General features: G+C 49.2%; 6 protein-coding genes across 6 annotated transcripts; 1 reads left to right on the top strand and 5 right to left on the bottom strand.

Annotated features, from left to right (window-relative positions):
• Positions 1–7: 7 nt before the first annotated feature.
• Positions 8–1,606, top strand: GL50803_0010880 (uncharacterized protein; the record flags this gene model as incomplete). The annotated part of the gene is made up of 1 exon (XM_001705677.1): positions 8–1,606. The coding sequence occupies one exon, from the start codon at positions 8–10 to the stop codon at positions 1,604–1,606; it is 1,599 nt and encodes a 532-aa protein (XP_001705729.1).
• Positions 1,607–1,664: 58 nt separating this feature from the next.
• On the bottom strand, positions 1,665–3,206 carry GL50803_0010881 (WD40 repeat protein; the record flags this gene model as incomplete). The annotated part of the gene is made up of 1 exon (XM_001705678.1): positions 1,665–3,206. The coding sequence occupies one exon, from the start codon at positions 3,204–3,206 to the stop codon at positions 1,665–1,667; it is 1,542 nt and encodes a 513-aa protein (XP_001705730.1).
• Positions 3,207–3,289: 83 nt separating this feature from the next.
• GL50803_0010882 (uncharacterized protein) lies at positions 3,290–4,195 on the bottom strand (the record flags this gene model as incomplete). Its single annotated transcript, XM_001705679.1, has 1 exon — positions 3,290–4,195. One exon carries the CDS (start codon positions 4,193–4,195, stop codon positions 3,290–3,292), a length of 906 nt encoding a protein of 301 aa, XP_001705731.1.
• A 93-nt stretch (positions 4,196–4,288) lies between these two features.
• Positions 4,289–5,386, bottom strand: GL50803_0010883 (uncharacterized protein; the record flags this gene model as incomplete). Its single annotated transcript, XM_001705680.1, has 1 exon — positions 4,289–5,386. One exon carries the CDS (start codon positions 5,384–5,386, stop codon positions 4,289–4,291), a length of 1,098 nt encoding a protein of 365 aa, XP_001705732.1.
• A 197-nt stretch (positions 5,387–5,583) lies between these two features.
• GL50803_0010885 (Amylo-alpha-1,6-glucosidase) lies at positions 5,584–10,779 on the bottom strand (the record flags this gene model as incomplete). Its single annotated transcript, XM_001705681.1, has 1 exon — positions 5,584–10,779. One exon carries the CDS (start codon positions 10,777–10,779, stop codon positions 5,584–5,586), a length of 5,196 nt encoding a protein of 1,731 aa, XP_001705733.1.
• A 202-nt stretch (positions 10,780–10,981) lies between these two features.
• On the bottom strand, positions 10,982–12,880 carry GL50803_0016925 (uncharacterized protein; the record flags this gene model as incomplete). The annotated part of the gene is made up of 1 exon (XM_001705684.1): positions 10,982–12,880. The coding sequence occupies one exon, from the start codon at positions 12,878–12,880 to the stop codon at positions 10,982–10,984; it is 1,899 nt and encodes a 632-aa protein (XP_001705736.1).
• Positions 12,881–12,905: the final 25 nt, after the last annotated feature.

Genomic DNA, 12,905 nt, shown 5'->3' with positions numbered 1-12,905 from the left:
CTCCTTAATGCGTGACAATCCTGGTTTACAGAGTGCTTCTTCAAAAAGAGGTAAAAGAAAGGCCAGCCCAGTATCCAAACTACCAAGCCCAAACCCAAACGCACCCACCAAACATCGATCTAAACGGCCCGGATTCTTGTCCAAGCAAATAGCAGGAACTTACGTCCCACAACAAGAAGAGATGGCTCTTTTTAATACGCATATGTACAGCACGCAGACAGATACCATCACCGATCCCCACTCCAACAGCACGGCACTAACAGCAGCATCAACGGCCACTGCCAAAACAGAAAAAAGAGGGCTATCAAGCACCACTCACAAGAGTCTAGAGAGCGTCACCAGCATTATTAGCTCCACTAGCGAGTCCAGTGAATATAGCGCTGCTGATTCTAACGTTGACTGCAAGAATGAAGGCAACGTTTCGCTGGACAACTTGCCGCCTTTCAGAAGCATGTATTGTCGATGGCAATATTTCTACGATCAGCGTCTAAGAGAAATAGCAAAAAGGTACACTGTTCTGCCAGAGAATCACTCAATTTTCAATGAGTTGATCATGAACTGCAAGCTAGAGTACTCGAAATCGTGGAGAGGCCAGATCGCTGCATATGTTTCACTTCTCTACCTCGTCGGGTTTGTCATACTTACAGTTATCTGTTGGTTAATGGGCTTCTATCTCTATCGTAGGTTCATCAAGAGTTTTGAAGCATGCACCATGCTTCCCAACTCCGACTATGTGTTTGACGCCGGCAAGCTTCTTAGCATTAAAAAGCTCCCAAGCCCAGAATACATCTCCATAGTTTATGGTAAGTTTACCGGCTTAGGGTCTGTCGATGTATACCACTGTATCCAGCGCCCTGGGCCAATAACGAACCTTGATGGGACCACGGAGCATCGTTCACTCTCCTATCTACTATCATTTTCCTCCACAGCGACCTCGGTGAACTTTTCCCTTGCAGGCAACGGGATGCCTGCCTCTGTCAATCTTTACGCAAACGCATTGGTAAGCAGACACTTCCCCTTTTCAGAAAAGATTTGCATTCTCCGCACAAACAACTTCGAGGAGCCTATAACTGATGATAGCACGCCAGTCCTTCCAATGAAATTTGAGACGTGCCTCACGCTGCAGTACATATTAGAAAATAGAACGACCGTCGATCTTCGTCCAATCTTCTATTGTGACAACACCATGGGCTGTAATTACAAGATCTATCTACAAACGACTCACAAGTACAGGGACGTGCTCCTAGACCTGTATATAGCTTTGGATTTTGCAGATCTTAACACACGAGATTGCAAGTATATAGGCCTTACATCTACTGACGGCATTTTGCCAAAGCCCGACAACTATCTACTCATAAAGCGTCGCAACGGCTCCAACCTTGTCCGCGATACCATAGCTGTTACGTTTCATTACAGTAACAAGACATTTATCATAGCGATGATTGTGCTTCTGCTTGTAGCAATAGCTGTCCTGGTCCTGTTTGTTTACACCTTGCAAATAGCGCAACAGCGCTTTTATATGCGCACAATCAACAGGGTCCTAAACGAGTACATAACTGATAAGAGGTTCAGAAAGGAGGTTATGGAGGCAAAGTCGAGGCTGTAGTCAATCTCTGCCAACTAATGTTCACAGGCTCTGAATTAACTCTGAAGCAGCATTAAATTTAAATCCCGTAGCACTTCACATGAATATCCCCGTCACACCCGCACAGCACTACAACGATCCCATCCTCCACCCTGCGTGTGCCTATGGCGGTAATTGACCCGTACACAGAATCAAGAACGGCGGTATCTACACGCTTGAGCTCGATGGGGGCGTCTCTATTTTGTGGAAGGTGTGCCTGGAAGATGTAGATGCGTGGATGTGCGTTGATCGCTGCATTCACTGCCGTTACCACGTATCCATCACACGTTGAAATGGCAGTAAAAATGTCACTGTCATTGCATTCTGTGGCTGATATCACTTTTATTGCTCCGGAAGAGTGATCGTCAACTCTGTATGATAAAAGTTTCGTGTCTGGAGTTGTCGTGGAAACTATTACGTGCGTATTAAATATGGGTGCCAAGCCTGTTACCTGTATGCATTGCATACTCTGCGTGGTAAATGTAACGACTGTGGCGTTATTGGATAGCGCCTCTGGATTGATCTTGACAAGACGCATTCCAGATCGGCGATAATTTACGACATCTGCCGGGTCTGGAATGAAGCCTGGCGGCTGTAAATCGTCAGCCTTAATATACCTCTCACGAATAGTGGCAATTATGGTTCCTCCCACGCGTGTCACAAAGCTACAGAGCATTGGCTCGTCGTTCTTGGGACAGAACGGATCTAAAAGTCTGATGGTCTTCGTAATAGCACATTTTTCTCCGTTGAACTCGACAAGTGCAGCAAATCCCGCCCCTACACACACGGCGTGGCCGTCTAGCTCGACTATGGACCACACAGGAGACTTAAAGCTGAGGGACTTCTCGTCTGTCTCTGTCCTGATGAGTGTGCTGTTCATGCTCTCCACGTTTGCATATACACCGAGGGATGCGATTGCAGGCGCTGAGACGCTGTGTACGATGACCTCGGAGGATGTGTTGGAAAGCATCAGGTAGCGATTGGAAATGCACCGCGCCGAGGTCAGAGGGGCTGCCGTCCGATATGTCATAAGCGGCCCAGGCCTAGAAGAGTCGGATTGCTCCTTGGGAACATACCAGACGCGGCACGAGGCGTCGCGAGACGCCGTTATGAAGAAATCCTGAACCCAGGTAACGGCAGAGACCGCGCGCGAGTGCATCTGGAGCGTTCGGAGATGCGTCAGCTGCTTGGATGGAAGCCGCTTTCCAGGAGAGACGCGAAGCTGCGTCGCCGTATCGCTGCTAGCTGAACGTATCTTGGCTTGGTCATCAGGCGGGGCAGGGATAACGTTAGAGTATGCGCTCTTTAGATTACCTAGATTAGCAAGAGTAGTTTGCGTATCGGTGACAAGGGACGTACGGTTCTTTAGTGTCACGCCTTGAGACCCGTGGATTAGCTGTTGCTTAGCGCTTTCCAGTTGTTGGGTGAGGTACGTGACGCGCTCCCTAAGAATGCGGTTTTCTGCTTCAAGTGCAAACAGAGAGGACTCATAGGCCTGCATGTGCCGGGTAATCCCATCAATGCAAAGATGGAAACTTGGAACGGGATCCGGCTGATCTAAACTAATGTCCTGATACTCCATCGACTCTCTTGCACCTTATATTTTTAGATTTTTCCAGATTTTATGCTTTTGTGGCCATCAAATTTCGTTTACTCGCCTCGCAACTAGACATGGTCGGTAAGGGCCGCCTTTAAGATAACAGCCGTCTCAACGATCTTCTTTGCCCGAGTCAGCGCGATCTGGTGGGCGCTAACGTTGCCATTATTAGGGTCTAGGTCTGCAGACGAGGGCGGGCAGAAGATAGAAAAGAGGCCGTAGTAGTTAGTGCCCAGGGAATTAAGGACCCCTAGGGCATCTGGCCCTGCCACATTGCGCTCTACGACTAAGCTAATAGTCGAGTCTAGTTGGTAGCGACACGTACTAGAAATGACGGACCTGTCCTTAAACTGGAAGTTGATGCGGAAGCCCGGGAGGTGGGCCTGGGAGACCGGGGCAGTGCACGTCTCCTCTTTGAGCAGAACCGCACCAAGCTCCTCGTAATCGGCCTCCACATACTCGACAAAGGCATTGTCTACCATCATCAGATGCTTCTTATCATTCTCCGTCAGCTTTATCGGGAAGGTTACCTTAGAGAAGTAGGTCACCCAAAAGGCGGGGTCTACCTCTGCACAAGTTCTAACAAGATCCTCGCGTAAAGAGGCCAACGTCATACGATAGTTACGCTGGGAATGCGCGCACGCCTTCATAGACGCCAAGTAGTAAGCGTTTATCTTTACAGCCACGGATGCGTTGCTGTTTATGACCTCAACGTAGGACTTTAAATCAACAACATCTGAAGCTGCGAAGGTTGCCAACTCGGTAAGACGCGTGGCGAGCACGTCAAAGTCCGGTACCTGACCGCCTGCAACCTGTTTTTGGCGGGCCAGCTGGAAGGAAAGCGACTCCAAGGACGTCGCCAAGAGTGAATTCGAAGGGGCCAGGGCACCGTTCTGGAAGAGGTTCCCGTCATTCTGATTATTCTGAGAGATGTCGTAGACGTCTTCCCGCAGCTGAATGTCAGGTAGGTCCATGACAGCCGAGTGCCTTTTTTGGGAGAAATAACTTTTATGCCGGGATTTTAAATATTTAAAATGTTTTAAATTTTGGATTTTAGGTTTCTTCTATCAGCTTATAGAATCTTGTGTTCCGCAATATGATTTCAAGAATAAGGGTTTTATGTTTTTGCTAACGGCGAAGAGTGTTGGCACGAGAGGTATTGTGCATCCTTTGTCGAGTAACTGGCCAAAGGTGAAGCTAGGATCCGCCTCCACAAAGGTTGCAGACATCGAGCTGAAGCTCTCTATGTGCCCAGATGCCCCTATTATGTCACACCAACCAATTCCGTACAGTAAGATTACTTCACCCGCCTTGTAATTGGTGTCGAACTCTTGGTTTCCACGAGGGGTTCCATAGAGGATGTCTAGGTAGATAGCGAGAGGAGTGGTGTAATCAAATGACTCTATCCTCTCTATAGACCCAAACTCTGGGTAAACCACGTGTAAAACTTTTGCATTGGCGATAGCGTCTGAGAGTGTATTCTTTAGGTTGCAAAAGGGAAGCACTAATCCAACGCGCCCAGCTGTCCTCGGGTCATGCTGCTGGTAATATGCAGCAATAGCAGCATATTCCAGCGCCTTCTTTGTATAGATGTCGCGTGTCTTTTGCAATAATCGCAGTACATCCGCCCTAAAAGACGTATCGTAGGCCCTCTTGTAGTTGTTGACTGCCCTTGCAATATCATCCAGCTCTTCACATATGCGGGCCCGTCGTAGATATGCCTTCCAGCACTCTTTATCACGAGCAAGCGCCAGGGTTGCCGCCTTGTATGCTTCAGAGAGATGTCCGAGTAGGCGTAGAGCCTCTGCCTTGTTGGAGAGTAACGCTGCTGCACGCTCATCGGCCTCTTTCTGCGTAATGACACCATTTTCGATGTCTGAAGTTAAGTCAACCTCCAGAGCTCCATCATAGAATCGCAGTGCCAAATCTAGTTTTTCACGACGTTCCTCGTCCGTCTTTGCTCCCTTTGCTAACTCTATTGCATTGTTTCCCTGAGTCCTGTAGGTGGTCTGAACACAAGCAGGCCCGTCCCCATAGAGAATGTCTTCGACGCCCACCAAAGCGGGACACCGGCGCTTGTCTTCTTCACTGGGCACGTGCTGGATGACGAGGGGGTGGAGAGACCAGGAGTCGGGAACATCGTCGCATACATCTTGAGCCGACATGTTTTTTCTTCGTCACTTAAATCCGTCCCATCTGCCTCCTAGTTGGAGTCGTCTCTCTATTAGAACGGTATCATAATACACATACTGCGAGACCAAAGAGATCTGACTAAGATGAACTTTTGGAGCCCATGTCCGGTCTTGGACGTGCAGACAACAAGCGCAAGGCTTCTAATCAAAAGAAGGTATTTACAAGAATGTCACTCGCGCTTTAAGAGCAGAGCCAGGGCTTCCGCAAACCCTCCTACAGCCCACGCCTGTGAGGTGCACGAGGCATAGCAAAAGCTGCCATCGCCCTGCTGAAGCTCCGGGATTGACTTAAAGCTGCCATTGACGTTAGAGTGGTTATTCAGGAAGGATACCAGGTTAATAAATAACCTCTCAGGCTCATGATACCCAGAAAGGATAGCCGACGTGATTGCGCGGGCATAGACATGAGTCCATGCAGGGCCGTTGTGATACGACATGCCTCCGGCCGTTTCAAATGATGACGAGTCATGAAGATCATAGTAGGCGCGGAAGGCCAGGTCCAGGTGGTGCACTGTTCTCATACCAATCATGTACCAAGGCACCACGTCACGTGGCTTGCCATACTGTCTCTCAGCATGCGTGACCTTGAGATGACGGCGGGCGTGGATGATATAGCGATCCTCCATGACGCCATTATGGAGCTCATGTAAGCCATCCGACACCTCCGTTTTCAAGCTGGTCAGTAGAGACTCGTTGTCCTTCAAGAATGAAAGGCCAATGAAGTAGTTTGGCCTGAAGTATGTATTCTGTGGGTCCACGCGCCTCCACTTCATCTTGCTCTTATCATTCTTACAGTCCTTAAAAGCCTGAAGAAAGTCTGGAGTGATGGTGTCACGAAGCATCCTAGACTTACTCTGCCTGTGAATGGTGCGGATAAGTGCGTCGTTTCCACTGGATATGACAGTACCGGGATTTGTCGAAAGCGTTGCGGTGATCCCATCAGCATCTTCGATGGTCCTGCTGAGCTTGTTCCTCCATTCTTCTATCTCCTCAAACGAGATATGGCCAGTGCATTTAGCAGAAGGCATGAATGCCTTGCCCTTTTTACATATAAAGTCCAAAACACCCAGGCAGCACAGATTAATTTCGATATTGGCACCGTGCCTGCTGCTTCCTGGAACACCACGGTTGACCCAATCACAGGACCCCATCTTGTCCATCCACGTTCCACAGTTGCTTGCATTTCCTCCGGACACGAGACCATAGACATCATCTACAACGATATCAATGTTGAAGCCCTCGTCACGCATGTGCTCATCAATCTGATAACCAGCGTTCCACTCCCTGAAGTGGATACCCTCGTGGTGACGTGAGAGAATCTCTATTACAAGCTCCCTTATTGTAGCTATGTAACGGCTGCAGAGGGCTGTTTCGTTCCCAGAGACAAGGTCCTTCAGTACATAGAACCCATCAGCTAGCTCGTAGTCTTCCTGCCTATCACTGGGGTAGAAGCGTACAACAGCCTGGTCGAGGATGGACTCGTCGCCGGTGTATCGAATGTAGTCTAGAAGCGCAGACAGCATAAACCAGACTGCGTCGCGTGCGTTGTAGCGCGGCCTTCTGCCACTGTCCTGCAGATTTGGTAGCAGCCCGTGGCGCAGGAGCGAGAAGCTTGTGACAATGATCTGCCTCGCTATTGCTTGGCGTGACTTATGGATGGTGCATACCCCAGTCACCGAAAGTGCGATATCACGGCCCCACGAGCGAAACATTCCACGGAAGAAGTGCGGGTATCCAGCGCAGAGAGAGACATTGTTCAGACGAGAATCCTCGTTGTAGAGATCCTCACGAAGCGTATTCAGCAAGCCATCATTGGCAAAGGTGTCCATTTGCTCGAGGAGACTCAGGACAACATTTGCATACTTCAGGTCAACGTTGCTGTGCGAGGGCTCGAAGCCAATAAAGGATAACGACGCCCTGTACATATGGCAAAAGACAAGCTGGAGGTCAGTAAGCTTGGCGACGGTGTTTATTGCGGATGGCGCAATGAAGCCTTCTTTCACTAGAATGGCTGTATTTATGGCTTCGTCGAACACGGCATAGACATGGCGTAGGCATCTAGGTCTCAAGGAGGTTGGAATACGCTTAATCATTCGGACATAGCGGTGGAGAGCCATCAGCACCGAGCTCACAGCTTCTCGAGTCTCATCACTGGTGTCCACATCGTTGGCACAGAATCTCTCGTAGTACTTTTGGTCCCTGTCACATATGTAGTCGAGGAGCCAGTCGCCGTAGCGAATGTTCGCCGCAACTGGGCCAGAAACATCAGAGACATACAAGGAGTCCCGTATTCCATCAAAGCCGCTATAACTGGGAAGGAGATACCCGCGGTCGTTGGCAAACACATATGGCCCCTGCTGCACATAATCGCCCTCGTCTTCACAAACCTGACAAAGGAACCATTTCTGATGGAATGGAGGAATCCTCATAAAGCTATTCTTAAACGTTTGAACACTGGCGTCGGATACGGCGAGGCTCATAATCTCTGAATACTCTCGCGCAGAGTTCTTGCGGAAAATGAGGACGCTGCCCTTGGGGAAGTTGCTGTCATTGAAGCTCAACACAAATCGATTCTCTTCAGAGCTGATCGCGAACGGGACCCTGTCTGGCTGGAGGTCGTCTATTGTCCTGTAGTATCCATCTGGACGATAACACATGTACGGACGCACATAACTTCCGAGAAACTCAATATCAATGACCCCTATCCACTCTGCACAGTTATACTTAAAGGCTGGACGAAGGACAAAGATATATGACTCGCCTGTCGTGGGGTTCATGCGCTCGACAGTCATGAGCTTGTCGTAGTGGCAGTGAGCATAGACTTGTGTATACTTATTCCTTAGCAGCTCAACGTGCAACCTAGACAGGAGAGTGCGTGCATGGATAAGTCCAAGGCCCTTGTTCATCTCAATCCTTCCATCCTTACAAAGCGTATTGTAGTCGCTTGGATTCGTGACCTCAATCTTTTCTGGATACCCTATGCCCATAAGAAACGTTGTGGCCATCCCGCCCCTGCAGTTGCTGCACGCAATAGCTGCCAGAACAAGCAGATTTTCTCGCTGGTGATATGAGACCTCAGCTCCTGGAGGATTGTTATCATGAGTAACATCGAACATCAGTGCAGGAACACAGAGCGAAAAGTTATCCTTAACCTGCCCAACAGGCTCGCCTCCAAAGACAACAGTACCACAAAGCTCACCTATGCTGGTCACGTTGATGAGCTCATGAACAAGGGAGTTTGCTCCCACCTCCTGAAGGAAGCTCGCATCTGCATCAGCGCTGCCTAGGAAGCATTCTAGCATGATGTATATATCTTGATTGACACGGCGAGCTGCCGAGAGAAGATGTCGGAGAAGAGTCTTGTCTGTGGAGTGTGCATTATCTATGCGGATAGAGTTGAAGATGCTAGCACAGCGTTCAATGTAGACAAGAGCAGCGGTCCAAAGGGGCTTATTTCGAGACCCATCAGGGAGATAATACGCCAGCTTTATGCAGTCTCCCCAGGTGATTACGCTACAACGGAGGTAAGCACGGTGTTCGCGCATCGTAAAGTCATAGGCGGCCCCCATAACCCAGCCATTACATGCCATACAGAGTACCTTACCCGACTCCATTTGCTTAAGGGTCTCCGTTGGATTCATCTCGAGACACTTTAGTATGTCATCAGAGGAGAGCTTGTCGTCTAGGTGAGAAAGAACAGGCTGGAAACCATGTAAGAAAATATTGAATCGCGGCCTGTCACTGAAGCAGAGGGCCTGGAACGCCGGCTTCACGTCTACAAACAACCTGTACCAAACGCCTCCACCAATAGCCGAAAGAATTGCTTGGCGATCCTCCCTACTGCGGACGTAGACTCTTTCATTGATAGTTCTACAGATGTCCCTGATAGCCTCTGTGACCTGGTGTAACTTGGCTTGGAGCTCATCTCCCGTCATGGCCTTGCCTTCAGAGTCATCGTCAAGAACGCTTTTAATCTGAGAGATCGCCGTGGACTTGCTGGAAAAGCTATCGGCTATCTTCGAGCTCACAAGACTATCCGTGCAGCTCCCAACCGCAACAGGCTCCCAAAGATTCTTGTTTGCGGTCCCTATGGCCCGGAAAATTCTATCCATGCGTAATGTACTGGCACACCTTTCACGTCCGACAATCGTATACTTTTCATATTGATCTACAACCGTGGAGTAGCAGAATTCTACAAAACTGTGAATCTCGCTCTCTCGGAGATGCCCAATCATGTCCAAAAACGATGACACGACGCTGTCGGTATCAAGGAGCTCGTACTCATAAAGGTGCAGCTGGTCGAAAACGTTGCCGACAAACATCGTGAGGGTGTGACAGAACTCAGATGCCTTCGCGTGATGAATTCCAACTTCACCGCTAGCGCTCTCCCAGTAGCAGCAGCGCAGATTATAGAGAGTGAGGACTCTTCTCTCATGCTCGGAAAGGAGAGATTGAAGATCGTAGTACGCGTCCTTCACGTGTCCAGGAGCATGTATCCCAGTAGCGTCCTTGGATTGTCTGAATGTTCTTATAACTTCCGGTGTCAGAGATGTCTCGTCTCCAAAGACCCCTGTGCCCGAGCCATTCCAACCATTGCGCAGGATGGACGCCTCGATGACTCGAAGATTCATGTCCAGAAGGGCGGCAGGAAGAAGATACGGATAGTCTTCGACATTGAAGCAGTAGCTCGGGTTTGTGCGGATCATCCTCGATGTCGGGGCAACATGGTTGAGCACAACATCATACATTGCCAGAACTCCGTTCTTATTCAACCGTTCCGAGACGAACTCGCGAAGCTTGAGCTCTGTTCCGACGGCCTTGTGCCACTCTGTCCATGAGCTCAGAGAATAGCAGGAGCCAGAGGAGCCGAACCTATTGATAGGTGTGAAGTGGATCATGTTAAAGCCTTTGGAGTCGATCATGTTGCCAAGGATGTCGTTCCACTTGTCAATGGGCCCAAGTGCATGACTGTAAACAGTACACATAGAGATTCCCTCTGTGCTGACAGGAGGATTCACAGTCACAAAGAAAGACTGGTTGTGCTCCGGGGCAATCTGAAAGGCATGCACGGCAATCTCACGGTATCGGAGACGCATCTGATAAAGGCCCGGAGAAAGCTTACCCACCGGTATGTCACAGTTCAAAGCAGTTCCCATGACAGAGAAGTCAAGTTTCAGAGAGAGCTGCTTATTGTGGAGGCACTGTGCTTCCAGATAACGACCCTCACAGAACTCTGCCAAATGCATGAACTCGTAAGGCTGGACCGTCACGCGAAGGATAGCAACAGAGGAGGGATCAATGAAGATGGGCGCATCAGGACTCAGCTTGCGCCCAAAGTCACTTATCACCACTTGCACAGTCGCCATTCTTTTTGTCCTGTAAACTAAAAAATATGTAAAAAGTATATCTACAGTGGAATATTTTGTGGCGCTGTAGATTTACTTATTTTCTTTCTTCAATGTTTCAAGCAAAGAATTTACAAGAGATAGCTGCAAGAAACAAGAATTATTGTTACTTTAATTTTGGCGAAATAATATCTCCAGCAATCCTCGTAAAATCTATTGCTCTCTATTTAATATTCGATGCATCTAAATCTAAAAGGTACCGGAGGCCGGGCTGTGCACTCGTTGGGACCTCATCTGGCGGCAGCGGAAACTTAGTGCGTAGAATTAGTAATTTGGCACGTGGTACGCTGAGTCTGTGGATTATACACAAAACACACAGCGGCCAGAGACAAGGCAGCTCGTCACGCATGTCAGCACCCGTCTCGGGGTCACTCAGTTCAAAGTTGTCCCGGCTCACAGACGATGGGACAAGCTGAAGGAAAAGCTCGTGAAACAAAGCATGGGGGATGACGACGTAAGCTTTCTCTGGGCCTGTGGAGTCGCTAAGCACTGTAACCTCGGTGAGAAGGGTTGTAGTACTTAATATGCGTGTACTCGAACTAGAGGAGTAGATAAGGTGCTGAGACTCCTTGAGTCTTGTGTACCGGTGATGGGGATAGACATGCCCTTTTGTGTGTTGCCATAATAAAGTTACATTAAGAAATTCTATTGTGCAATCTGTTACTTCACCGATATCTTGGAGATACGCAGATGCTAGAGGATCTGGCGTGACTGAATAGCAAATGTCTCTACTGGTAATAGCATAGGGCGGAAGGAGAGCAGCAAGAGGCGGGCCTTCTATGAGAGGGTTATCCTTGCAATCTGTAGCACTATGGACCTTAATCGTTGACAGGGGCTTACTCTCATCAACACGTTTGGGCAGAGGTTCGGGCACATCCGTATTCAGTGTGTTGTCATGCGGACACTCTGAAGCTGTGGCAAACAGCTCTTCAAACGGGTCTCGTATGTACAGGAGAAACTTATTTGGGGCATTAGTGACTGCGATGAAGTCCTGCTGAAAGGTGCTATTTAGGAGCACTAGCACGCACGCATTCCGCCGTGCCAACTGTGCTATCTCTACCGTGACTTCTCTAAGATAGGAGTCGCCATGATATACTTCAGATATAACCACTGGGACGTTTCCGTGGTCAGCGCCGGTGTGTAGTTGAATCGCTCCACTCTTAGAGTCTACTATCTCAGCGTCAATAGGAACAACTGTCTTCTTGTAGATCTCCCCCGCCCGAGCAAGAAGCTCAGATGTAAGAGGCTTAAGATGCATATTTCGGAAGCAGCCGTTATATATCTCCTGACCCAGGATAGTTGTCTGACCTGCACTACTGTGGCACGCGCGCACAAACCCGAGTTGGCTGAAGAGCCTTGTTGCTTCTCGATGCTTGCTGAGAGACCAGTCACGTGGCAGATCTTCCCTCAGGTTCCACACTTGCGATTGAGGCCTGATCATTAACTTGGGAAACTGTGGGACCTTCATGCTAAAGAAGACGTCGCTGAGAAGAAGCATATACCCCGGCAGAATGAGCTTCGGAACCCCACGTGAAGATGTGTCTCCCGAATGTTTACTATCTAATGCAGGATACATGTAAAGAGCCTCGTAAAAGCTGAGCTTAGCCGTGGGGGTTACATCAGATTTTCCAGGCAAGTTGAGGTCGCTAATCACAAGATTCTGCTTGTCTCTGGTTGATAGAAGGGTAGACCCTACAACAAGGACACAGACACTGAACGCGCAGTCATAGCGAGAGCTCGCCTTCTGTCTCTGTCGATGTTGCAAGCTGTCCCACGGAGTAACCTCTTCTGCCAGGGTCGCCTGCACAAGGTCTTGAAGACGGAGGCTCTCCTCATCTGATGTTAATATGTACACATCATCTAAGCCTTCGCCAGTGGCTTCATTGCACTCCAAGATGTCACGGCTCCGCTCTGTGAAGTGGACCCCCTGCAAGGTGGGGAGATAACGCAGAAGAGCAAGGGCAGCGACCCCCCTCGTTTCAGGGATAGACGGCCCGGTGAGGGTAAGTACACCCTCTTGTGTGTAGAAAAGACGGACCTTACTAGAGCTACCACTAGTCATGCCCAATTTAAAAACGATCAATACT

Source organism: Giardia intestinalis, chromosome 3 (genome assembly GCF_000002435.2).
Source record: "Giardia intestinalis strain WB C6 chromosome 3, whole genome shotgun sequence".
Classification (NCBI taxonomy): domain Eukaryota; phylum Fornicata; order Diplomonadida; family Hexamitidae; genus Giardia; species Giardia duodenalis.
The sequence above is the reverse complement of the archived record's forward strand: the minus strand, read 5'-3'. Positions and strand labels throughout refer to the sequence as shown.